The 27,932-nt window shown below is 45.2% G+C and overlaps 1 protein-coding gene across 7 annotated transcripts in view; it reads left to right on the top strand.

Annotated features, from left to right (window-relative positions):
- Positions 1-27,932, top strand: part of LOC142503520 (biotin-dependent 3-methylcrotonyl-coenzyme A carboxylase beta1 subunit-like) — a 66,265-nt gene that overhangs the window by 10,304 nt on the left and 28,029 nt on the right. For 3 of the 7 annotated variants that reach the window (XM_075615845.1, XM_075615850.1, XM_075615851.1), the window contains exons 2-13: positions 8,468-8,664; positions 10,993-11,171; positions 11,266-11,346; positions 13,009-13,187; positions 13,971-14,163; positions 15,384-15,475; positions 20,204-20,360; positions 21,865-21,987; positions 23,368-23,558; positions 25,460-25,541; positions 26,085-26,164; positions 26,290-26,386. In XM_075615845.1, coding sequence (XP_075471960.1) covers positions 8,468-8,664; positions 10,993-11,171; positions 11,266-11,346; positions 13,009-13,187; positions 13,971-14,163; positions 15,384-15,475; positions 20,204-20,360; positions 21,865-21,987; positions 23,368-23,558; positions 25,460-25,541; positions 26,085-26,164; positions 26,290-26,323 — 1,588 coding nt within the window. In that variant the 3' untranslated portion in view covers positions 26,324-26,386. Of the gene's footprint in view, positions 1-8,467; positions 8,665-10,992; positions 11,172-11,265; positions 11,347-13,008; positions 13,188-13,970; positions 14,164-15,383; positions 15,476-20,203; positions 20,361-21,864; positions 21,988-23,367; positions 23,559-25,444; positions 25,542-26,084; positions 26,249-26,289; positions 26,387-27,932 lie in introns of those variants that run through there. The other 4 variants (XM_075615847.1, XM_075615848.1, XM_075615846.1 and 1 more) reach the window with 4 other exon arrangements.

Below are 27,932 nucleotides of genomic sequence, written 5' to 3'. Positions count from 1 at the left end.
CATCTGGCTTTGGTACTAAGACTATAGGGCTGTTCCACCCACTTTGGGATTCCTCAATTACACCTAGTTTTAGCATTTTTTTAACCTCTAAACTTATAGCCTTTCTTTTGGCCTCTGGGATTCGGTACGGTTTAAGGTTAACTCGGACCCCCGGTTCAGAGACTAGGTCATGTTCAATTACGCTAGTTCTACCTGGCCGTATAGAGAAGATTTCTTTGTTTCTTTTCACTAAATTCTGAACCTCTCGTTTCTGATGAACAGACAGGGTTTCAGCTATGCTAACCTCTGGGTCAGTTTCTTGATTCTCTGACGGACCTGGGGGTACTAGGGTTAACAAGACTTCTCTATCTTTCCAGGGCTTGAGTAGGTTTATATGGTAAATTTGCTCAGGTTTCCTCCTACCTGGCTGCCTTACCTTATAATTTACTTCTCCCACTCTTTCCAAGACCTCATATGGCCCATGCCATTTAGCAAGGAATTTACTCTCCACGGTGGGAACCAGAACTAGTACCCTATCACCTGGAGAAAAAATTCTGACCCTAGCACCCTTATTATATGTATTCCTCTGTGCTTCTTGAGCTTTCTCCATGTGTTCCCTCACTATGGGTAGGACTGCAGCAATGCGGTCCTGCATCTGGGCAACATGCTCTATTACACTTCTGTAAGGGGTAACCTCGTGTTCCCAAGTCTCTTTGGCTATATCCAGTAAGCCCCTTGGGTGTCGGCCATACAATAGTTCAAACGGGGAGAAGCCTGTGGATGATTGGGGAACTTCCCTAATGGCAAATAACAGGTACGGTAACAAACAATCCCAGTTTTTCCCATCTTTATCAACCGCCCGGCGTAACATGCTCTTTAAGGTTTTATTGAACCTTTCCACTAAACCATCTGTTTGTGGATGATAGACTGAGGTTCTGAGATGCTTGATTTTTAGGAGTTTACATAGCTCTTTCGTTACTTGGGACATAAATGGTGTTCCCTGGTCAGATAGAATCTCTTTAGGAATCCCGACCCGGGAAAACAGAACTACTAACTCTTTTGCTATGTTTTTAGCTGAGGTGCTACGTAGGGGAACTGCCTCCGGATATCGGGTGGCATAATCTAATATTACCAATATATGCTGATGTCCCCTAGCAGACTTTATTAGGGGTCCTACTAGATCCATAGCAATCCGGTCAAATGGTACCTCTATTATGGGAAGGGGTACCAATGGGCTGCGGTACGCCTTGAACGGGGCGGTGATCTGACATTCTGGGCATGAGGAACAATAATTCGTAATTTCTGCCAGAACCCCAGGCCAATAGAAGCTTCGGAGAACCTTTTCTTTTGTCTTTTCCACCCCTAGGTGTCCCCCCAATGGATGACTATGTGCGAGGTGTAATACTACGTTACGGAATGTCCGTGGTACCAACAATTGTTTAGTTGTAACTGATTTCCTTTTATCAACCCGATATACTAGGTCGTTCTCTACCTCGAAGTAGGGGTAAGCAAGTGACCTATCTGGTTGGCCAGGAGTACTATTCTGGTCCCGTATATTTCCCCTTGCTACCGCTAATGTGGGGTCCTCCCACTGGGCCTTCTTAAAACTCCCAGGACTGACCTCTAGGTCAGCGAGGGTCTTATCCGGTTCTGGGGTGGTAAGTGTCTGCTCAACATCTTGATTTGGGGTATTCCCTACCAAAGTAGTGATGGGGAAGGGAATTTTACAGCACTCCTCCTTTTCCCCCTTCTTATTTGGGCCCTCGTCAACCTCCATTTCTGAAAAAGGGAAAGGATTTGTTTCTTCTAATACTTCGTTATGGTCCGCTATTGAACTCTGGGCGCTATTCTGAGCGGGGGACCACATTTTTAGAAAATGGGGAAAGTCAGTCCCTATTAACACATCATGTGCCAGTTTGGGTACAATACCCACCTTGAAATCTAAAGAACCAAACTCTGTTTCAAAAAAAACATCAACAGTGGAATATTCATGATTATCCCCATGTATACAACAAATTGCCACTCTTTGTGAACTGTTTCCCTGTTTCTTCTTAATGGGCAAGAGGTATTCGGACACTAGTGTGACCATGCTCCCAGAGTCAAGAAGTGCCCGAACCCTCTTACCATTAACCTTTACAAATGCCCACAGATGGTTATTCAAGGGGTCCTCTGGGCTAGGGCCCATACATTGGGACAACAGCGAATAAGGTTCCACGCTGTTGCATTGCATGGGCTCATCATTTAGTGGGCAGATTTTTGCTGTGTGGCCCCTCTCATGACAATTTACACATTTAGGTACATAGTCTGTGTCCCACTTAGAGCCTTTTCCCGGCTCCCCATGTTGGCTATTGCCCTTTGTGTGCGAACCACTGTTGCTGGTGCTGCGTGAAGGTGGTCGCCGCTCTTCAGCGCCCCTTAACCCCGGTACCCTTTTACCGTCTCTGGAAGAGTCCTGGAACCTCGGGTAGTGGGGTTGCTCCACGACTGTGGGTTGCGGGTGCTCTTCTGCTGCATTGTACCTTTCTACGAGGGCCACAAGCTCATCCGCATTGTGGGGGTCACTCCGACTGACCCAACGGCGTAAGGCAGAGGGAAGTTTCCTCAAGAACTGGTCCATGACCAACCGTTCCACGATGTGGCTGGCTGAGTTGATCTCGGGTTGTAGCCACTTCCGGGCGAGGTGGATGAGGTCATACATCTGGCTTCGGGTGGCTTTATCCATCGTGAAGGACCATGCGTGAAACCTTTGGGCGCGAACAGCCGTGGTTACGCCGAGGCGGGCGAGGATCTCGAACTTCAATTTTGCATAGACGTTAGCTTCGGCTGGCTCTAGATCAAAGTAAGCCTTCTGGGGTTCGCCGCTTAGGAAGGGTGCGATTAGACCAGCCCACTCAGCTTCTGGCCATCCCTCTCTCTGTGCCGTGCGTTCAAACGTGAGAAGATAGGCTTCCACATCATCCGAGGGTCCCATCTTCTGAAGGTAGTGGCTTGCCCTGGTCATTTTCGGAACTGGGGCTGCCGCTGCCAGTGGAAGGTTACTGATAGTCCCCCTCAGGATCTCGAGTTCCTGCTGTAAGCCCTGAGCGAACCGCTGTTGCTCCTCTCTCAGCAAGCGGTTTGTCTCTTGCTGGTTTGCATTCGCGTTTTGCAGGGCTTCATTCGTCTGTTGCTGGTTTGCATTCGCCTGTTGCTGGTTGGCATTAATCTCTTGCTGGGCTATTAGCAGCTGTTGCTGGGCTGCATTCGTCTGCTGCTGGTTTGCATTAGTTTCTTGCTGGGCTATTAACAGCTGTTGCTGGGTTTCATTCACGTCTTTCTGGGCAGCGACATTGCGTACCAGCGCACCCACCACGTCTTCCATCTTCTTTGCAGAGGATGAAAAAACTTTTTTTTTTTTTTTTTTTTTCAAAGTTCTTCAACCCGCAGACCCCCTAGTGCTCTGCCCGCATTCTCCACCATATGTGACAAACGGCTTACTCCGGGGCTCCGTCGTTTGTCCGGGACTGTTTAGAACACGGTCTTTTAGGGTAGGTTAAATGATGAGGCGTCACGTACTGTTCCTTTAAACAGGCTATGCCTGGTTTATTCAGTCCCAGGCACTGAGACTGCCACAGTGCATACAACAGAAAACAGATCAAAACAAAAGCTGCTCACCTGAGCGATAACTTAACTTAGATATCCCTGACTCAGGGTTGGAAGTGGCTTTTCCACTTCCAACATCAAAACACGGTACTTTTGCAGTCTTACACAAATGAACAGAAAGATTGAACCTGTTTGGGGAAGAGGCTTCTCCCCTCTGTAGTTCAGCAGCCTTCCAGCCTCCTGGCTCTTGTGGGGAGACCAGAGCAAACAGGAAATCAGTCTTTCATACCTGATTCCTAATTAGCATGACAGGTGACAGAAATCAGGCAGCAGACAAACTCTGGTCTGGATCTCTCATCCCTCAGTTCCAGCGCTTGCCAAACTGTGGGATGGAGTGTATGTATTATAAGGCTGCACTCCCAGGCCAAACAGGATAGAAACTGTCTAGTATCCTGGGAGCCCTATATACGGAATTTATTACCATCCCCTGGTTTCTGTCACAATACATACATACATACATACATACATACATACATACATACACACATACACACACACACACACACACACACACACATACCCTGCATTAACGTACGCAATGGGTCCAGAGCGTGTATGTAAAGCGAAAATGTACTTAAAGTGAAGCACTCCCTTTTTTCACTTAGGTAGAGGTAGGGAGCCGGTATTGCTGTTCAGGACATGCCTGTGTCCAACTCACATGCGCATGCGCGAGCTGCCGTTTTCCAATTGGGCGAGGGGAATCAGCGCGTCACACAACTGCGGCGGTCTGTAGGGCAGAATAAGTGTCCGTACTTGCGAAGCAAGCGTGGGGACACAGGGGAATGGTGCTATTGTAAATATGTCCGTATAGCTGGGTATGCCTGTACACATATTTAAAATGAGTAGGCGGGATTGCTGCTATAACTAAAACCAGTTCTCTTTACAGCAATCAGCCACTTATTTCACAGTAAATTGCAGTTTGGCTTTAGCATATTAATTCCTACAGGTCTGCAGGGCACTTCGGAGCATCGTGTTGCAGGCCCAGCAGCTGTAAAGTGTTTGCAAAGTTTACTAGCAAAGTTAATAAACATGTTTGCGACGCAGTCATCTCCAGACTGCTTTGTAGTACAGAGCGTGACTTCATTTGCCAATAAAAACAGGCCCTGGCACCTGCTTTAAATAAGAACTGAGGCAGGCGCAGACTCGCCCGTTTTCAAAGCTTTAATAAAACTAGTTGGTGAAATCCTTCTTTTCCCCGTCCTGATTCACATTAATCTTTTGAACTACTAAAAAACAGGAAATGACTCATTTGTGGTGTTGCTGCGCCTCCTAAATAATCATTTTAAAAATAAACAAAGTCTTTCTTTAGTCTTACGCACCCCTCCCAAAGTAAAAAGGAAACATCCAACTAAACAAAACCGTTCGATTTAGATGTATACCTTCTTGGAAATGTTACCCATTTATCTGAGCAGATAGTTACATAGTAGTTACATAGTTACATAGTAGATAAGGTTGCAAAAAGACGTGTCCATCAACCTATGCGAAATTTAGACAACAGATACTTTATCCTATATTTATACTTACTTATTGATCCAGAGGAAGGCAAATAAAAAACCCCAGTGACATATCATCCAATGATGTCTCATAAGGGGAAAAATAAATTCCTTCCTGACTCCAACAATTGGCAATCAGATTACTACTCCCTGGATCAACATCCTTCCCATGTTTACTTATTTGGTATATCCCTGTATACCTTTCTTTTCTAAAAAGATGTCCAACCTTTTTTGTACAAATCCATTGTATCTGCCATCAGCCTCCATGGGTAATGGAGAATTCCACATTTTAACTTGTTACAAGAAAACCCAGCACTTATCAGGTAAGATCCCCTTCTAGAAGTCTGTGAATGGTGGAAAGCCGGACTGCAGACCCGCCTGGGACATGGGAGTGTGCTCACAATTGCTGTACACTGTACGGTAAAGGTTTTTTTTTGTCACTTTTTATTACCCACCATAACTTATGTGTGGTTGAAACCTAACCCAGCTTCAAATTGCAAAGCCAGTATAACCAGCCTTGCCCTGATGACCCCCAAAAGGTCTGTGAGGAGGTTCACTGGTTATGCACTTTAACCCAGGCTGTGCCAAAATGGATATGAGGCAAAAAGTGACAGTGTGCTCATTTGCATGTCATTTCCCAGAGTCCTTTGCTGCATTGAAATCACTGTATGCTAAGAGATGATGGTGAAAAGTAGATTTGCAGATCTGTCTCAGATGTGGATGTGCTCACAAGTGATATTTTCATTTCCTCAAGGTTATGTAAGAAAGCTGGAAGCTCTTTATTTTTACACCAGGCTCCTTCTCAAACAACCAGCACTGTCCGAAAATGTCACTTTAGGGGAGTCTCTGCTGTTGGGATTTATGCTCCTTGTATAGTTTGGTGAGATGTGTATCTTCCCAGGCAAAACATTTTGTAAGTATGTGAATTCAAGGGTTGAAGCAGGGGGTCTCCGGAGCTGAACCCTGTAAATATTAGCTCCGGGGACCCCCTGCTTCCGGAGATACCTCCGAATTTGGTGCCGGTAGCAGCGCTTCTCGACTGCCAGGGATCACGTAAAGGCCGCCGTTCAAAGATTTCGCATGCTGCGGGCCAATAGGAAGCCAGGATGTCTTCGGTGCGGCTTCCTATTGGACCATGTGACGCGGGGGCTTTAAACTTTAAAGCCCTGCTTGCTAAGCCGGAGCGGCTACCGGCACCTACTTCGGAGGTAAATATCTCCGGAATCAGGGGGTCCCCTGAGCTGGAATGAATGGGGTTCACTCCCCGGCTTCAAGTTTATATAATAAAAATGAAAACATTTGCAAAATAATTTGCAGGCTTGGAGTGCTCCTTTAAACTAGTTCCCTTAAGGACATTCAGTATTATTCCCGGTAATTAAAAACATTGTCTAAATTACTGCGCATGTTTCACTTCTTAATAGAAACATTGTTTCTGCCGAGCCAAAGTCACCAGGCTCCAATATACGAGTCTTTGGAAGTTCCGGACTGAGCTCTCATCTCTTTTTTTTGTTGTTGTTGCTCAAGCGTTAGGTTGCCACCTGGTTCTACATTTATGGGACCGCTTCAGCAAAAAGTGTATTGGACTATCGAATTAAACTGTCCTTTCCACCCTTTATTATATGGTGGAAGCCTCATTTCAAGCAGCAAAACATGTAGCATTGCGCAATTTAATAGGTTTTTTTGTAATTACAGGATTGAAGCTTGGGGTCTTCGGAGCTAAACTGTGTTCATTTCAGCTCGGGGGATCCCCTGCTTCCAGAGCTACTTACCTCCCATAGGGGGTGCCGGTATCTCTGCAGCCCGGGAACTAATGCGCCTAACGAAAGGGCGGCTTAAATGTCTCGCGTCGCGTGGGCTAATCGGGGGCCGTGACATCATCCCTTGCAGCTTCCTGTTGGCCCACGTGTCTCGGACATTTAAACTCAACAGAGATACCGGCACCCAATACGGAAGTATCTCTGAAAGCGGGGTGTCCCTTGAGCTGAGATTAATGGGGTTCAGCTCCGGGGACCCCCTGCATCAATCCTGTAAAAAAAAATTGTGCAGTGCTGTATGTTTTCAGTGGGGAACGCAGGCCGTTCCGGCACACAGCGCCGCTAAAACAATAAATGCCGGTATGAATTATCGGGGATTTAAAATGAAACTAAAACTAATCTGCCTCTCCCTCTGTCTCCTGCTTCTCAGCGCGTCTCCCCGCTTCTCAGCGCGTCTCCCCGCTTCTCAGCGCGTCTCCCCGCTTCTCAGCGCGCCTCCCCGCTTCTCAGCGCGCCTCCCCGCTTCTCAGCGCGTCTCCCCGCTTCTCAGCGCGTCTCCCCGCTTCTCAGCGCGTCTCCCCGCTTCTCAGCGCGCCTCCCCGCTTCTCAGCGCGCCTCCCCGCTTCTCAGCGCGTCTCCCTGCTTCTCAGCGCGTCTCCCCCAGCAGAAGCCGGTTTGTTCAGTGATGTAGTATGCCCTAATATGGATATGCCCAGATATGGATATGCCCATATTAGGGCTTTTCCATCACTGACCGGAGCCGGCTTGCTGTTGGGGAGATGCAGGCACGAGATGGAGAGGAAGGCTGGACCCAACGTCCACCTCACCGCCAGGGTGTGTGTAAGTGTGTTGGGGGGTATTATATTGTAGGGGGGAGGGGTAATGGAGGTATTATATTGTGGGGGGGGAATATTATTGTGTATATTGTGCGGGTAATTATTGTTTTGGGGATTGTGTGGAATTGTGTGTGCATGGCCAGGGGAGATGTGCAGTGAGTGTGAGGAGGAGGGGGTGGGGGGTTGAATGATAGCAGAGGAAGGAGAGAGTGTGAGTAGAGAGGGGGAAGTGGGGGAGACTGAGTGAGGAAGAGAAGGGGTAAGAGACAGGAGGGAGATAAACACATGGGGAGAAGAGGGAATAGAAGGGGGAGAGTGGGGCAGTGGGAGCGGGGGGTGGTGGGAGTGGTGTGGTTGGACTGGGCGAGTGCCTGTAAGAATACAGATCTCCTTTCACCGCGGCATGTTTTGCTGCGTTCAGGTTTTAACATTTCCCATCCAGTCCAGTTTTGAAACTAGGATTAGATAAACCTGTTTCTTTCTGATGTCAGTTGGTTAACAGAAGGCACTTGGAGTTATTATATAATGAAAAAAAGATGACAAAATAACAGATTCTGAAAACATTTTGTTTTTCACATGTTTTCCGTTTGTTGAAAGGGCAGCTGAAAGTAGAGTAGATTTATATGAACTAATTTGCATTTGAATATAGCCTGTGAAGTTTAATATTAATAGTATTGAGCACTTAATAACACAGCCTAGCCCAGGAAGCATTGTAATATTCTTCTGGGTTACGTACCAAACACACCGCTCGTTCTCTTCACAGGTATGTAGAATTATTTGAGACGGTGAAACTAGGAGGTGGCGAGAGAGCAGTTCTGCGGCATACCCAGAGAAATAAAAAGCTGCTAGTCCGCGAGAGGTTGCAAAGGCTTCTGGATAACGAGCCTTTTCTAGAGCTGTCCCCGTTTGCGGGCCTTGGCCTTCTCTATGGTGACGTCCCCGCTGCCGGGTGCCTGACTGGTGAGACCCTAACCAGATACGTCTAACCTGAAGTCGTGTTTGTTAGAATTGTTCGTCGCGATTCTACGCTCTGGTCGGCAACACGTTAAGTTGGGGCAGAGATGAAACAATATCGGAACCCCTCTGCTTCTGGGTTTAAATATAAAGGCACCAGGAGTCAGGCGCGTGGAATATTAAAAGGCCCAGACTAGGGGTGAGCAAATCCAGTCCTCAAAGGCCACCAACGGGTCAGGTTTTCATGACATCCCTGTGGCCCAGTTGTTGACTGGGCAACTGATTGAGCCACCTGTGCTGAAGCGGGGATATCCTGAAAACCTGACCTGTTGGTGGCCCTTGAGGACGGCCGGTGGCCGCCCATGATTTACACAATACACCACTGAGAACTCCGTTTTTATACACCCAGATCTGACCGATGCCACCAAAATAGACTTAATACTGTATATGCAACAATATAATGGCACCTCTGTTACGATGGTGCTGATTACATGATACAGTCACATACAGTACTGTATGTATCCCTGAGCTGCTGGTGTCACTTGAGGACTGGAGTTAACCATCCCCGGTGTAGACAAACATATAAGGTATTAGAGGAATAATTGTGACTTTAAATGCCGTGACTGCTTTGAAGTGTATAGGGCCCCTGATACTGACTTCTCATGACTGAATGAGGCCTAACAGGACTGACTGACGGGCGTTTACTAACACATATTACTAATTATATCTTCTATGGTTTTTAAAAAAAATAAATTTAACTTGTATTTAATTGTTCTTTTTTTAACAAGTTATATTAGGGATGGTGGGGGGGGAGAGGGGGGTTAATTTCCAGGTTTTCTTTATTTTCGGTACATTCGTTTATACTCTGTTGCATATATATTTACATTTCGGCGTGGTTCGCAATACAGTTACATAATATTGTATTAGCGACAAAACCAGTAGAGAATCCTTTAATCATTTGCTTCCCAGTACATTCCCCATGGTTCCCACATCTTCAGAAAACCTTCATATCTACCCTGACTTAAACTGGTGAGTTTTTCCATAACATAATTTAGTTTGATTTTACCTCTGCCATTATCGGTGGGTCGATCTGTTTCCAGTTATTACTGCTTTGGCCGAGGAAAATATATGTATCATTAGTTTTCTGTGTTCCTCTCTCAAGTCCTCCATTGGTTTTAAAATGAACACTGTTTCCATGTCCCATGGGCAGTCCAGTCCCGTGACTCTCTTGATTTAGCTTTTTAATTTTTCTCCAGAATTATACCGTCTTGGGGCAGGTCCACCACGTATGTTTAAACGAGCTTATTTGGCCGCAGCTTCAGAGGGGAGGAAACCGGGGAAAACAAATGGAGTCTAGCTGGGGTGTAATACCACCGATGTAATATCTTAAGGTTGATTTCCCTGCCTGCCGAGCACCTAAATGCGCTGGCTGATCGCTCATCTATTTCCAGCCACTCGCCCCTCTCCAATGATCGCCCGATATCATGTTCCCAGTCTAGAGTATTTTTACTTGGTTGCTCGACTTTCTGTGCAATCAAAATGTGGTATAATTGTGCCTTTGTGATATTCACTTGCTGAGTGTAGATTCTCAAAAATTGTGAGGGGTCTAAAAACATTTTGTGTAGGTTGTATTGAGGCGACACGGTGCCTTATCTGGAAATACTGATATTAATGCATGTCTGGTTTATCAAAATCATCCTTTATTTCCTGAAGAGTTTTAATCCCATCTGATTTCACCACATCCCAAAGTCACTTCAGACCCATTTCTCTCCATATCTTATATACCTTTGATTGGAGAGCCGGAACAAACCCTGGGTTAGACAGAATTGGGGTCAAAGGTGAGGGGATAGATGAAACAGATTTAGCCCTACAGACTTAATCCCATCATTTTAGTGAATGCAAAATCACCGGTTGTGCCCTGATACATTCAGGCCACGTTTCCATTTTTTAAGCATAGTAGCGTCGCCATATCCTTCATCTGAGCCTCTGCTCTTTCTCTGTCCACCCATGGCCTCACTCCCTCCTCCATTGACCAGTATATCAGGGGACTTATCCTAGCTGCTTCATAGTATTTCCTTAAATCTGGTTGAGACATACCTCCTAGTATTGTTGGTGTCCCCATAATGCTTTTCTTTATTCTTGGCTTTCTTTGTTATTTCTTTTTCTATCTCTTTAATATCTTTTTGTGGGACCGTACCGAGTGGTACCTGAAATAAATACAGCATCCTGGGTAGCGTATTCATTTTTACCGAAGCTATTCTGCCTGTCCCAGATGTTTTAGATCTTTTTTTTTCAACTCCAATCTACTATGTTTTTAATGTGGATTTCTTGTAGGGGTGGGAAAGATCTGTGGCGTTTGGTGTGTGTTTATTGCCAATGACGCAACAGTGAAAGGTGGAACTGCGTATCCAATTACAGTGAAGAAACAGCTGAGAGCTCAAGACATAGCCATACAGAACAGACTTCCGGCTGTGTACCTCGTCGATAGCGGAGGGGGTTTCTTACCTCTTCAGGTAATAATGATCGCCAAAGACCCCCCTTTTTATATGTATATTCTTTCATTGATACTGTAACATGTTCATGTGATTTTACGTGTTGCCTTAACAGGCAGAGCTGTTCCCTGACCGGAATCATGGTGGGAGAACATTCTATAATGAAGCCATGATGTCCGCTATGAAAATTCCTCAGGTACATTTCCTGGAATACACAAGTATGTCACGTTACACTAACATATATTGGGGTTCATGTGGGACAGTGCTGTTTTTCTTTTCCGTTATTTCATTCTAATAAAACACATGGAAACTACTTCCAGACTTAGAAACACCTTGATGAAGAGACATTGCCCAGAACTTATAGGGCCATATTTGCTAAGTGCTGCTACGCCAGAAGACACCGTATGGCTCATTCAAGTGAATGGGTTATAAGGTATCTTCTGGCGATGGATAGTGTTATATGGAGCAGTACCGCTTTAGTAAAATAGCCCTAAATATGGGCTCCCAAATAATTGAATATGTGCACTCCTTTGTTATCAAAGTTGGGTGTAGTCCGCTTCCTTGTAAATCCTTTACAATGTTACTGTAGGTTTCCACATCTTTCTTTGAGGAACTAATGCGTCCCAGTGAAGCCAGCACTAATATGGGTCTTTCCTGCAAAAAGAACCGAAGTTTGTTCTATTCCAAGGAGAGTAGACATTGTAACATTCAGATCTCCGGAACTGGGGGTTGACGAGAGTAATAACAGTTATACAGTATCATAGATCAGAACACAACGGTTCCAATTTGTAAAGAACATAAATACAATGGTAATTGCACCTTAAAGGAGAATTACCTTCAAAATCCTATATGTGTTTTTTTAAATCTGTTATGTCAGAGGTTCTCAACTTCAGTCCTCAAGCCGCCCCAACAGGTCAGGTTTTAAGGATATCCCAGCTTCAGCAGAGGTGGTTCAGCCGAAGACTGAGCCTCTGATTGAGCCACCTGTGCTAAAGCAGGTACTGATTGAGTCACATGTGCTGAAGCAGGGACTGATTGAGCCACCTGTGCTGAAGCAGGGATATCCTGCAAACCTGACCTGTTGGGGGCTCTTGCCTTGAGGACTGGAGTTCACAACCACTGAGTTATGTAGTGTTATAAACCTTACTGCATGTTTTTTTTTTATATTCCTTTCACTCTTTTATGTTCCTTTGAATGAGTTTTAATGCATTAAGCTCCCTTTGGTTTCTATAGCAACTACTTAGAAAAGCACAGCACTTCCTGTTGTGAAATAGGCGGCCATATTGGGTGCCCGGGGAAGCAGGAGCTTGGTCAATCGATAACGGAAGACCGGATCGATTGTCAACTTGATTAATGGCACTGCCTTAAAAGGTATAGAACTGCTGTATTTATTAAAAACGACCCCCAAAAAATGTTGAGGTAACGCCCCTTTCACCCTTACGCTGTCGGAAGGGCCAGCAAGAGGAGTTAGTGACTGTCCAAATTCTACATCCTGAAGCCACCCCCCCTGTGTGTATCTTTTCTTCCTGGGGATTATTATAGTAAAGTTGCTTTGAACCCCAAATCTGTTTACAACCCCACTATATTGCCACTCCCTGACATTTTCTGTCACATTGCCCGAGGAGAATGTCAGATTAAATTAAGATCTTTTTATGTGTGTCCAATTTATACCAGCACAGACACCTTCTCGGCCACTTATATATAATTTGCCCACTTCCCTAATGCTGGGTTCCAGTAGCGGTAACTGCTGTTATAAAGCAAAGTTGAGGAGATCACATTTGGAGCGCAGTAGGGTTGGTTACAGACTTTGTATGAATAATCCACCCTGATGAATGTACAATATATAAACATAAACCAGGTGGCTGTTGTGTGCGGGTCGTGTACGGCTGGTGGAGCCTATATTCCTACTATGGCCGAAGAGACTGTTATCGTAGACAAGATTGGAAGTATATTTTTGGCTGGACCACCATTGGTTAAAGCTGCCACAGGCGAGGATGTCTCCTCAGAGGAGCTGGGAGGAGCAAAGCTGCATTCCAGGTAACTCGCTGACATTTTTCTTCACTGGAATGGGGAATAATTGTATCTCACAGTTTGAGTGATACAGCAAGAAATAGGAACAGGGCTCAAAGTACCATGGCAATTTGCTGGTAATTCGCACCGGTACTGTTTTATTTACCATCTTAAACTGCTATTATCTATTTAATCTGTTTGTAACTCCTTCTAATATACTGTATACCCAGGGTAACTAATTCCAGCCCTCAAGCACCACCAACAGGTCAGGTTTTCAGGATATCCCAGCTTCAGCACACATGGCTCAGTCAACGACTGAGCCACTGATTGAGCCACCTGTGCTGAAGCAGGGATATCTTTAAAACCTGACATGTTGGTGGCCCTTGAGGACTGGAGTTGGCCGCCCCTGATGTAATCCATAAACATTTTAGAAATGTTGTTAAAATAACTTTGCTTTCTTCTTAAAAAGCAGTTGGCTCTGTAAATGCATTGTCCAGGAAAAATGAATTTTCTTTCTGCTAATTTGTCTCCTTTTCGGGGATGAAGATAAATGCCGGCTCGTTTTTAGTGTGAAAGTCTGCACGGCTGCACACTGCACTTTACCGGCAGCTGCATCGATATATTCTAATATTGTATATCATCTGGCAATGTTTTCATTAATAAGCCTCCCCCACCTTTGCTGCGGGGCAGAAACACAACCCATTACTGCACATTTCCTGCCATACCTCTCCAGAAATGATGATATTCCTTGCTCACTTTGCCTCCGTGCCGCGTGTGCCACGTGTGTCACGTGTGCCACCTCTTCCTCAGAGTCAGTGGGTGTGTGGATCATTTTGCGTCTTCAGAAGCAGACGCATACGTGTGCGCCCGACGTATTATTTCAACCTTAAACTTTGAGGTTCTGCCTGAAGAACCCGCAGAGTATGACGACCCCTTATATGATGCGGATGAGCTTGTGGGTCTTGCACCTCGAGACTACAACTGCACGCTCAACATTAAACTGGTAAGAGCGTGTGTTTGGATCACTTGCATTATACAGAACAAAAGTGTATACAGTACTTGGACACTGAAATCCTAAGGACGGTGGTACTATTTATTATAGGGGTGGCCGACTTTTTGTCAGGCGTGCCAATAAATGGGCACAATTTTTTTCAGTGGGCCACTGTTCTACTGCCCCTCCTATCTCACTCAATTCCCCCCCTCGTCTCTAACTCAATACCCCCCCAACTCCCTCCTCCTCATGCAGTTCCACTCCTCCCTCCTCTCACACTCAATTCCTCCCCCTAACCTCCTCTCACTCAATTTCCCCCCCCCTCTCATACTCAATTCTCTCACTGAATTCCCCTCCCCACCCCTCTCTCTCTCTCACTCAATTCCCTTCCCCACCCCTCTCTCTCACTCAATTGCCCCCTGAAGAATGTTACCGTATGGCGAGGCTTCCGGTCCCAGGCGGAGGGGAGCTGGTGCTCCGCGGGCGGGTGCGGAAGTTTGAGCCAGACTTCTGGGTGCACTGGTGCAGAGGGAGGGTGATGTCATGAGAGAGCCCTACAGCTGAGGAGAGCTGGGGCCACAGCAGAGCACAGAGGCCCCCGGCAGCCGGAGGAGAAAACCGAGGGAGCTCTCACCCCCTGAATTTATTATATCAGAGGTTTTCACCTTTTACTAACTGCAGAACCCTTTAGGAATGTATTGTAATTCCAGGGAAACCCCGGCTTCCTTATAATATGCACCGAAAACTTCTATCACTGTAAAATGGGAGTGTGGTTTTTTTATTTATAAACTAGCATTTTTCTATTTTGCATATACTATTACAAAATAACATTAAATCTCGTCTAAACATTACATTTATAAGTATAATAAAATATCTGTCATTACCACTTTTGTTTTTAAATAGAACCCCTGGGAATGTTTCATGAAACACCGGTTAAAAATCACTGTAATTTATATAATATGATATAATGAATGTATGTATGTATGTATATATGTAGCGATCTATCTATATCACTGCACTGTGGAAGTGTGATCCCTTTATTATAAAAGACATGGAAATGTTAGAAGTATTCCTACCACTTTAATAATCATAAAACCCGAGCATCATCATTTTGTCATAAATACATAATAACTTGAATATCATTTTAGGGATATCAAACGCATGTTAAACCTCCAGTGCTACTGGGGTATATGTGTTGTTCTCTGTATAAAACAGGACTGGTATATTTGCAGATTCTTAGCCGCCTGGTGGATGGCAGCAGATTCCTGGAATTCAAAGCCGACTACGGAACAACATTGGTTACTGGATTCGCTTCTGTTCGAGGGTATGTTCAAAATGTTCCGAAACCTTTACATGATGAATATAATCCCACATCAAGTAGTATATATGTCTGCCCTTATCAGTTTTCAGTCTACTTTTTAATTGTTCATTTCTAGTCATTTTTTGACGCTAAGAAAAATATGGAAACGCATGAGAAAATGCCGGGGAACTTATTTAAAATTGCTAAAATAAATTAGATGAACTCCTTTAGTGCCAAAGAAGTCTATAGACCGAGGGTAGGCAACTCCAGTCCGGAAGAGCTACCAACAGGTCAGGTTTTCAGGCTATCCCTGCTTCAGCACAGGTGGCTCAGTCAAAGACAATGATTGACTGAGCCACTGATTGAGCCAACTGTGCTGAAGCATGGGTATCCTAAAAACTAGACCTGTTGGTAACTCTTTAGTACTGGAGTTGGCCACAAAAGCATATAGACATCCGCTTTATAGGTTTTATTAACTTTTTGGGTTAACACCACAGATGTAACACGCTTGTTGCAGAAGAATTCTTTATTTATTTATTTATAAAATATTTTACCAGGAAGTAATACATTGAGCGTTACCTCTCGTTTTCAAGTATGTCCTGGGCACAGAGTAAAACAAATAATACATGGTTACAAGTACAGTTACATAAATGAACAGGGTATACATTATATACAAGACATTGCGTGCACAGTTAAAGAAAATATATATTATGAGCGTATGAAACAGTTACAGACCAGGTTAAAATGTGAGACAGCCTTAGATTTGAAAGAACTTAAACTGGTGGTGGATGTGAGAGTCTCTGGTAGGTTGTTCCAGTTTTGGGGTGCACGGTAGGAGAAGGAGGAACGTCCGGATACTTTGTTGAGCCTTGGGACCATGAACAGTCTTTTGGAGTCTGATCTCAGATGATAAGTGCTGCAAGTGGTAGGGGTGAGGAGCTTATTCAGGTAGCTGGGTAGCTTGCCCATGAAGAATTTAAAGGCAAGACAGGAAAGGTGAACTTTGCGCCTAGACTCTAGTGTTGACCAATCTAGTTCTTTGAGCATTTCGCAGTGATGTGTGTTGTAGTTGCATTGGAGAACAAAACGACAAATTGAATTGTAGAGGGTGTCAAGTTTGCTAAGGTGGGTTTGAGGAGCCGAGCCATATACTATGTCTCCATAGTCAATAATTGGCATTAGCATCTGCTGTGCGATACGCTTTCTGACCAGGAGACTTAGGGAGGATTTGTTCCTGTAAAGTACCCCTAGTTTGGCATAGGTCTTGGTTGTCAGGGTATCAATGTACATCCCGAATGTTAAGTGGGAGTCGAACCATAAGCCCAGGTATTTAAACTAGTGACAGGTGTTAGGGTGGTGTTAGCGTTGGTTCTAATCAGGAGCTCAGTCACTGGAAGCTTTACAAATTTAGTCTTGGTCCCAAATACCATTGTTACAGTCTTGTCAGTGTTTAAAAATAGTTTGTTTTGGGAAATCCAGTTTTCGAGTCTCAAAAAGTCAGACTGAAGTATGTGTTGAAGGTCAGAGAGGCTATGGCTGTGTGCATATAGGATTGTGTCATCTGCATACATGTGTATTGAGGCTTCCTTACAAGCTGTGGGAAGATCATTAATGAACACGGAGAAGAGTAGGGGCCCCAGAACAGAGCCTTGCGGGACACCACCGGTGATATCCAGGGGGTTGGAGTTAGAGCCTGAGATGGACACATGTTGGGATCTTCCTGATAGGTAGGACTGAAACCAGTTTAAAGCATGCTTCCCTATTCCAGAGCTCTGGAGTTTGTTAAGCAGGATAGCATGATCAACTGTGTCAAAAGCCTTTGAAAAATCTAGGAATACTGCACCAGTGAGTTGTCCCCGTTCCATTCCACACTGGATTCCATTGCAAACTTTTAGCAGGGTAGTTACGGTGGAGTGTTTGGGACGAAAGCCAGATTGGAATTGGCTAGGGAAATTTGTCTTGGTATAGAAATCGCTTAATTGGGAGTGGACACATTTTTCCATGACTGGATAGAATTGGGAGAAGTGAGATTAGCCTGTAGTTTGAGACAGTGTTTTTGTCCCCACTTTTGAAGATTGGGACAACTCTGGCAGTTTTCCAGGTCTTAGGGATATGGCCTGCAGACAGGATAGAGTTGACTATGGACGCAATTGGTTTGGCAATGGCTGGGGCACCAAGTCGTAGGAACCTAGATTGTAGTAAGTCGGGTCCACATTGGCTGCTTAGTTTTAGTTTGAGGAGCGCTTGTATAATCTCCTCTTCAGATACTGGGCCAAATTGAAAATTGTGGGGAGTATTGGGAGGGGGTGGGACTATAGGGGCACTCCCAGGACGAGATTCAGGTTTGTGGTTTGGGCTGCGTTTCGCTAATAAGTTAGTGGCACACCCCACAAAGTAATCATTGAATGCATTTGCAATGCCAGTGGGGTTTGTCAGAGTAATATCCCCCTTAGTGATATTACTTGGTTGTTGATGGTTAGGAGGCTGGAATATATTGTTGATAACCTTCCAGAAGTTAGCTGGGTTTGATGTATTCTGGTGGAGATTGTCAGAGTAATATTGGGCTTTTGCATGCCTTGTTTGCCTTGTGCACATGTTCCGCATGCATCTGTAGTGATTGAGATCCTTGGTGGTGCCAGTTATTTTGTGGCTTTTCCACAAGGCATCCCTGAACTGGTAGAGTGCTATAAGGTCAGGTGTAACCCATGGAAGGTGGGCCCCCCGTACCCTTATTTTGCGTAGTGGAGCATGGGTATCGCAGTATGAGTTTTAAGAACTCAGATTGGAAATAGTAGAGCGCAGAATCAGGGTCGGGAATTAAATCGATTCTGTGCCATGGGCAGTTGGTAAGGTCATCCAGAAACTGTTGTGGGTTAAAGTTTTTAAATGTTCTAGTGAGGAGAACTTTAGGGCTTGAATGGGGCGGTTTAATTTTCCTTACACAGTACACTATTGCATGGTCACTGAAAATGTCCGGAAGGATGACAGAGGATTGGATTCTGCAGGGGTTTGAGGAGAGAATCCAGTCTAGCAAGGAATGGTTATGCAATTTCAGGTTTATTCGTGTGGGTTGGGAAATGAGTTGCGATAGGTTAAGTGACTTGAGTTGTATCTGGATTTTGTGGTTTTTAGGGTCAAGCCAATTGAAGTTGAAATCCCCAAGAACTAGCAGCTCACTCTTCTCATTCAGAGAGGAAATGGAGCCAAGAAATTGGGTGATATCAGTGAAGGATTGTAGAGGGGCTTTCGGGGGGCGGTAGATGCCAGCAAGCAAGATGGGCTTAGAAAAGGGGAGGCAGATTTTGCCAACTAGAATTTCAAAAGAGGGTGGGCTTGGGGGACAATTTAACAGTGTAAATTGTAATGTGTCTGCAATATAAAATAACACCCCACCTCCTCTCTTTGACCTATCTCTCCTAGAAATGGAGTATCCCTGAATGGCGATATTTGAATCAGGGGTTTTAGGGGATAGCCATGTTTCTGTAAGAACGATGGCTTTGGGTTTATGCATAAGGCAGCATGCCCTTAGTTCGTCCAGTTTGGGCAGCAGGCTCCGGATGTTTATATGGGCGACAGATAGCCCTTTTTGGAATTTAAAGGTGGAATTCTCAGGGGCATGGGACAGAGCTGAAATGTCTGCTGTGTTTGATCAGGTACAGGGGTAAAAGTCTGACACCTACTAGGTCCAAGTAGAATACAGTATATTCAATAACCTCGCTATATAATGAACTCCTTGTGACTTGGAATCTGTGTGTTACTTGCTTGACAGACAGCACGCATAACACTTCATTCCATTCCACTCTCAGAATCAGGTGACCCCTCTATAATTGTACTCTTAGGGGAAAGGTCAGGATCGGATTCACTGATGAGCAGAACACTTTTCAGCCACTACAGTCACTCAGTTGGCAGATAAAATCCCTCCCGCCTTTCATTGCGGCAAAATTGTGCCCAGTGAGACAGTGTGTGCTGGTGGAGTTTCTGTGGTAATATATTTCCCTTAAAGCCGCAGTTCAAGCTGCCATTTTTTTTTATGTGATGTTTTTTCCCACTTTAATATGCGCATCAATACAATCCACACAATGATAAGTAATTAGTTAAGTTGCCGATCGATCGGCGAAGATTCGTCTCGGGGGTTCAGCAAATGGCCGTCAGTGCAGCAGAAGAGGACCAAAATGCAAAGTTCTGTGGGGAAGATCATGTGACCAGGCAATCACTAGATACGATTGGTGCACTGCTAGAGAGAGGGCAGGGCTCAAAAGGGGTGTGCCAGAGCCTGTTTCAGAAGAGGAAGGGGATGTGACTTTGTAAATGGTTACTATAGAAACAAAAAATGCTTGTTACATTAGAATACATAAAACATTTATTTTAAGTATTTTCTCATAGTACAGAACTGATTTATAAAAACAACACGTAGGATATTGCTGGGTCTGCAGCTTTAAAGGTTTTTGAGGAAAATGTTATAGAAAAACGGAAATGTATTGGCGGTTCTTTTCTTTAGGTATTGTTTAGGTTCCCATTGGCTTGGTATTCTATGGCAGGGGTGCACAAGTGGGGGGGGTGCGAGATTTTTTGAGGGGGGGGGGCGACTGTTACAGAGGCCCCGCGCTTCCCTGAAGGTATCATTAACCAGACGCCAGAGCCGTGGGGGGTGGAGGGGCGAGCCAGAGAGGAGACAGGGGGCGCATGAAGGAAACAGAACAGATGAGACAATCTAACACAAATGCCAATGAAGCTGTGTTTCTTTCTTGTCAGACATTTGCTCGGAATTGCAGCTAATAATGGAGAGCTGACCCATGATGCCGCACTAAAGGGAAGCCATTTTGTGCAGATTTGTAACCAGCGTGGCATTCCGCTCCTGTTTCTTCAGAATACGGCTTCTCGGGAATTGGCGGCAACAAATATCTTGAAGGTAAAACTGGTAGAGAACCAATTTACAGTTCAGCTAGTTTATCAGAAGGTCCCCTCGCTAGGACTGTCTGTAGTAGAGACTCGCAATGTTGGGGTGGTGAGATGCACTCTAAGGCAGGGGTACTCAACGCCAGTCCCCAAGTCCCATCAACAGGTCAGGTTTATCCCTGCGTCAGCACAGACGGTTCAATCAGTCCCTGCTTCAGCACAGGTGGCTCAATCAGTGCTGAAGCAGGGATATCCTTAAAACATGACCTGTTGTGGGGAGGTCTTGAGTTAAGACCACCACAGTAAGAGAATTCACACATGTTTGGGGTAAATATCAGGCTATCCTATCAAATAGGATCTTACAGCAAATGGGAAAATGGGCAGACACGGGCATCTCGTGTGTTTCTGACGGCATTCAGTAACCGAGGAAGGTGTGCTAAGCACGGAAACGTTGATCACTGTATAACTGAGTTAAACTCATATACTGGAGATTCTAAGTTCTTTTCGCTAGTATTAGAGGCTCTGCGGTCTCCCCAAGGACCACATGAAACCCATTTTGGAGTGGTGTTTCAGGGACTGAAGCTGGGTGATGGATGCCTTTAAAATAACCTGGCACCTATAATTATTCCTAAACGATTTTACACGTTACATTCTTCCCTTTAGCTCGTTTCCTCTGTGTGATGTCACGGTGTGCTGAGCAGGACCTGTTACAGGCATGATGCCCTCATACGCTCCTCTCCACATCGTCATAGGGGGAAAAACACCACTTCATAATTGGAACTTCTCTCTCAGCCACAAAAAGATAAGGCTAGGCCTCGCTACAGCTGGCGGGCGCGCACCTCTCACCAGCCCCTTACCTGCTTCCTAGCTGTCCCCGGTGACTCCTCGCTTCCTGGCTCACTGCAGGGGATCCCTTACGGTTGGAGGAAAGGAGATTTCACCAGCAATAAAGAAAAGGGTTATTTACAGTAAGGGCAGTTACAGTGTGGCATTCCTTACCCATGGAGACTGTGATGGCAGATACAATAGATATCATATTATTATTAGAATAATATCTTTAAAAAAAAAAAAGTTGAACATCATTTTAGAAAGGAACGGTATACAGGGATATACCAAATAAGTAAACATGGGAAGGATGTTGATCCAGGGAGTAATCTGATTGCTAATTTTTGGAGTCAGGAAGGAATTTATTTTCCCCCTTATGAGATATCATTGGATGACATTTCACTGGGGATTTCTGTTTGCCTTCCTCTGGATCAATATACTGTAAGTATAGTTATAGGATAAAGTATCTGTCGTCTAAATTTAGCATAGGTTGAACTTGATGGATGGATGTCTTTTTTTCAACCTCATCTACTATGTAACTATGAATTTGTATGTTGTATATTGTAGGTCAGATCTGTATTCTGCTGCTTTGAAGTTCAGTCACAAACTCACTCTCTTGTTTGTACTTTTTATAGCAAAAAAAAAAGCTACTCGCTGCCAAAATATTTAACTTCAATTTCAATTAATTGCAGGCAGAAGAACACGCCAAACGATTAAAAGCCCACGCCTCTATGATTGCTGCTGTTGCATGTGCCTCTGTGCCCAAAATTACATTTATTATTGGTGGCTGCTATGGAGGAGAAAGCTTTGCAATGGTAGGAATCCCATCCTCTCTTTCTGATCCTATTATAATCCTGATTAAAAGGCAGTATTATTTGAAACCCAAGACTTTGGCGTGCTTGGTGCGCCGAAAGGAAGTTTTGAAGACTGAACTTGTCGCTAGAGTTGTAATGTAAATAACATGGACAAGGTTTCCATTGCTGTCTCTTTTACACCAATCACAAAAGGGGTTAAATAATGCCCAAAAGTTGGGTGCATTGTGCCTAAACACAATAGGTATTATATATTGAACAAAAAGGCAGGTGAGACTCCATGGTGAAGGAAAAAGGCTAATTGTATTCGGTTTCTGCTCCCTTGGGAGCTTTTCTCAAGAAAGTCTGATACAATTAGACTTTTTCCTTCACTATGGAGTGTCTTTGTTCTATATATAATACCTATTGTGTTTAGACAGACTGCACCCCACCGTTACCCATTATTTAACCCCTTCTACTATTCTATCTATCTATCATATATAAACATTAAGAAATACAGAACCAGAGAATGACCTTGAAGGGGCAATCCCTTTTAGGACCAAAGTACACACATTCAGTGACCTGTTTAAAGGGTCTCCCCATAGATGATCAATAATACCTTTTTATTTTTACCCAAATTTGACACCTATAAGTATTTTTAAATATTTGGTTAGTCATATTTGGGAGGGGTTAATTCCTCTCATTGCTTGATCAGTAAATGCTTGCACAGACAGAGCTCTCTTCTTCCCCCTGCCCCCCACCCCTTATCTCTATCAATTCTCTGACATGGGCAGGGTGCTATAAGGCAGGGGTGGTCAAACTCAATCCCCCACAAAAGGTCAGGTTTTCAGGATATCCCTGCTTCAGCACATGGGGCTCAGAGGGTCAGTCTTCGACTGCGCTTCTGATTGAATCACATGTGCTGAAGCAGGGATATCCTTAAAACCTGACCTGTTGGGGGGGGGGGGGGGTGGAGATCTTGAGGACTGGAGTTTAGAACCTGTGTCGTCCCAAGGAGGAGATGCTGGAGATCAGGAGCAGGATGCCGGAGCTAACAGAGGCCCCCCACAATCAGTTTCAATGGTTTTTTTTGGGGGTGGGGGGGGAGCGCAGGGCTCGGTGCAGTGGCCCCGCTATCAAGCCGGCCGCCATGCAGGGCTACAAATATTACAAATATAATACCCCAGCTTAGGCCTGAAACACATTAAAGGTCTCTTCAGCTTTTTGTTTGTTGTACAGTCGGTCGCTATAGGTACATAGGATAGTTTAGTCTTGTTGGATGGACGTGCATTACATTTAGCAAATATCACTTGTGAGCACACAGACCGGTGTACATCCTGCTTTTCACCATTACATTTACAAACAGAAGTCTATATTTTGCGTCTCTTATTTCTCATTATATAGTGCGGGAGATCGTTTGATCCAAACTTCTTGTTCCTTTGGCCGAACGCAAGAGTTGCCCTTGTGGATCCCCGCAATGCATCAGCATACACACAGACGGGTGAGGATCTCACCGCAGAGGAAATGGAATTAAAGACAAGATCGGAGAAGTATGAATACCATGATGTAAATGGTTTCACTATATTACCTGTAAGGTATTTCTTTTTGTACAATACAAGTGCAAACCCCTACAAATCCATCTTTATTGGCTACTTATGTCTGGGGTTTGGAATAGGGACATTAAGGTCATTAATTAGTTGTACTTGTACTCATTAATGTGGGCTACTCGTGAGTTACACACACACTGGTTCACACATCAGATGTTCTAGTACACCTCTTAAAATACTTTCTTTTCCTCTCACTCTGGGGAACGCCAGCCTACCAGTCATGAAGCCATCAATAATATCCTGTAAAAGAGGGAGAGAGGGGGGGGTGTAAAGAGAGGGAGGGAAGAGTGTTAGGCTAAGGCCCCGCTCCCAGAGTCAGCGCACCCGCACTGCAGACAGGCGGTGCGCTGAGATACACAGACCGCGATATGCGGTCTGTAGGGAGCGGGAGCCGGAGTGGGAGGTGGGCGGGAGTGGGAGGCTTGACAGGGAGGGGGGGCGTGGCTTGAGCGGAGGGACCCGCTACTCTCCCCCCCCCTCCCTCCACGGACTCCAGGCACTCACTCACGCACTCATACACACACACACACACACAGACAGAGGCAGGCACTCACGCACTCAGACACATACACACACAGGCAGGCAGGCACTCACGCACTCATACACACACACAGACAGAGGCAGGCACTCGGGCACACACATACACAGACAGACAGGCACGCACACACTCAGACACACACACAGACAGGCACTCACCTGCTTTCACTCCACACTCCTCCCCGAAGCCTCTCCTCCTCCCGAAGCCTCCTCTCCCCATTGGCTCACAGCCACACCACGTGACGCGTCAACGCTAGGAAACACCATTCTCTTGTGTCCCCTAGCGGCTGACGCGCCACAGCGTGTAGTCAGCTGTGCCGCCAGGGGGGACCGGGACCGGCTCGCGAGGATTCCCCTGCTGGTGGGGAACTCACGACATGGCCGCCCGCGCCAACGAGTGCAGCGGGACCGAGGCCGAAGAGGGAGGGAGAGGTGGGGGTGTAAGTGAGGAAGGTCACTGATTGGGTGTGTGTCCCTGGGGGGGGGGGAGGTCACTGAGGGAGTGTCAGTTAAGAGGGTGGATGTCACTATGATTTGGGGTGGGAGTCTCGGTGAGTGGGGGTTGGGGAGTCTCAGTGAGTGGGGGTTGGGGTGGGAGTCTCAGTGAGTGGGGGTTGGGGTGGGAGTCTCGGTGAGTGGGGGTTGGGGAGTCTCAGTGAGTGGGGGTTGGGGTGGGAGTCTCAGTGAGTGGGGGTTGGGGTGGGAGTCTCCGTGAGTGGGGGTTGGAGGTGCAGCCTCACTCACTGGAAGGTGGAATTATTGATCGAGATAAAGAGGCGCCATTATCCATTGAGTCAGTTTCAAGTCTGCAATGGAAAAGATGACCCCAGAGTCCTGCAGCCCGTGCGAAGCCGGCACTTTAGCTAGTGTTAATATACAGGAAATTATAGTATGTTAAAAAATGTAATGTGTTTACTTGTGGAAACCCCTGGTAACCTCCAGGGGCACAGTTAGAAACATTACTTCATTTCATGTAAATAATAGCTGCTTGGAGTAACATGCCTTTCTCTAAGAACAAACCAAAAGTTAGCGAAACAATTTGTTGCATATTAGGTACATTACTATCGCCGGAATGCTTGTACATGTTCCATTTAATGTACTTACTCAGACTGCACATTTTAGAAAAGGATACAGAACTTGGTGGTAACACCGGTAGTGACAACAAACAGTGACACACCTACAAAGGGACAGGTCCCCAAAAAGTTTTATTGTGGTATGAGGTGTCCTAGAGCCGGCGGGTTAACTTCTACTTGACTTGTTGCCATTTGAAAGAGTGTTGAGCCTTTGCCAGACAATGAGTGCTGAGATATACCTTATTTATGCATCGAACATGACAGGCCCGTGTTCCTTAGGTTGAAGGAGGAAAGTACAGCATTCTACTCATCTGCGAGGCTCTGGGATGACGGAGTCATTTTACCTCAAGATTCCAGAAAAGTAGGTGTTTTCTGCAAGGTTTGCAAGCCCATAATGTATATGATGTTTTAATTGGGAAGCTACAGTCAGGGACTGGCAAATTGTAGCTCAAGAATCAGGTGACACACACACCATATACATATGTGTGCACAGATACCACAGACGCAGTCCAGATACACACCAGATGCACACATCATGAACAAACGCACTATATTTGTTCCAATTACATACATCACACCTGCATCACACACCAGTCTGGGGGGAAGCTGATGTGGGCTCTGCAGTGCCACCTGCTAGCCAAATCTGTGCACTGCACACCGACACTGCTCCGCTTGCCCCTTGATTTTTTTTCAATCTGACTGGCCCAGGGGGTGTGGGGGGAGAGAATTACCTTCCTGCCCTTCCTTTTACCCCCCCCCCCCCCACCCCAGGCTATCCTTTAATCTGCAAAGTGGTTTTATTTTGCAGCCATGTGCTGTTCACCACGATTTCAAATTGCCGTGTAGTTGCCCACTTCTTTATTTATTATTGTTAGGACTAATGAGTAATCTTTCTTTTAACTAGGTAATTGGCATGTGTTTGAATATTATCAATCAACAAAAGTATAAAACGACCACTTTCCAAGCATCTCCCCTGTTCAGAATGTAAGGTTTTATTTTTTTTGCCAAGATAATATTTCCAAATGTGTGTGTAAATATAAATATATTAAAGGTTTATAATGAATGGTATTTTTCTCCTTTCTTTTTGTATGTATGTATTTATTTGAAAGAAATAACATACAACCAGCGGATGAAGGCCTATAAGCACATGCCTACAAAGCACCTTATTTGTTTCTCTGACATTCCTCATCTGGGACATTTAACAAGGTCAGATTTTAAATGTTGGCAACATTTGTCTTCAATGTTCAAAAAGGCTAAAAGCGGTTAATTTATAAGAAACAAAATGTGGTCAAAGGAGTGTACTCTATTCCAGGGGTGCGCAAAGTTGTGATCCTGCGTCCCCCTGCCTGCTCACCTCCCGGCATGCGCCCCCCCTCCTGCTCGTTTCCGGCGTCAAATGTCACGTTGCCATGGCAACGTGACGTCACATGACCTCGTTGCGGCATTTGACGCCGGTTACCATGGCATTGAAGATCAGCTAGAAGAAGCTGCAGGGGCCTTGCGCGGTCCCACTGGCATTTAATTTAAATGCCTTGGGGGAGAGCGTGAGACCTCTGTAGCCGCCGCGCCCCCCCTGGAAATTCTCCCGCGCCCCCCACTTTGTGCACTTCTGCCCTATACCATCTACAGGTGTTTGCTTTCCTGCTTTCATAGTATAGAACAGTGTTTTTCAGCAAGTGAGTCCTTAAAGGGTTCCCTGCAATTTACAGGTCATTTGAAAATTGTACCAAATACAGAAGAATTTACAATGCATCTGATCTCAGATGCGCTATTAGAGAGGGTTGGGGTTCCTTACAATGTATTTGATCTCAGACACGCTATTAGAGAGGGTTGGGGTTCCTTACAATGTATCTGATCTCAGGCGCGCTATTAGAGAGGGTTGGGGTTCCTTACAATGCATCTGATCTCATACACACTATTAGAGAGGGTCGGAGTTCCATAGAATGTCACAATATAATTATAGGGTTAAAAAACACTGGATAACGGATAACTTATTTCTGATGTAGTGATTTGTGAGTTGGGTTACACTCCAGCGTTATGAAGGGTATTGGGCAAAACAAGTCTTGGTTTCTCAAATGCCTCCTCATTCTTCCTGATGCTCTCTTCAGCACACAACAGTACTTGTTTTTCACATGGGCAGTACTTTCATCCAGTTACAAGGTAGATTTAGCCTTCATTAGCAACATAATGCTACAGGGCACTATTGACTCCGGGTCAATACAAGGAGCTTTCAAAAGAACTATTTATCCCAAGGGCAGTACAAACACGCGGTCTTTACCTTAACTTAAAGCAGCAAAGCATGTGAAATCTTGTGGGGTTTTTTAAAATCAGTTCTGCAGTATCAGATAATAGTGACTTTTTTTGTTTGTTTTTATTCAACTCTTAATGCCATTTTTTCCCCAACTTAAATTTTTTATTGGGTATTAAGACAGAGATATACAGAAATATAACATTGTTGGGTGGGTGATGTGGGGGGGGAGGGGGGTGTTGGGGAAATAAAATAAAAGGGAGTTGGGCAGGGGGGAGCTTCAAAAACTTAGTACTCTACATATGCATATCAGAATTTGGTTTGCGGGAGGGTTCTGGGGCAGCCTCTTCGCACATTATGGGATCTGTCTCTAGGGGAACCAGGGTGGTGGAAAGGAACATATAAGATTCCAAAGCATGATATATGAAAATGGGCCGGGGGAGGCGGCCAGGTTGTCCTCTGGCCGTGGAGTAGGGTTGGTTTTGGAGTATTACAAGCTGAGAG

Source organism: Ascaphus truei, chromosome 10, assembly GCF_040206685.1.
Source record: "Ascaphus truei isolate aAscTru1 chromosome 10, aAscTru1.hap1, whole genome shotgun sequence".
Taxonomy (NCBI): Eukaryota; Metazoa; Chordata; class Amphibia; order Anura; family Ascaphidae; genus Ascaphus; species Ascaphus truei.
This window is presented reverse-complemented; position numbering and strand designations above follow the sequence as displayed.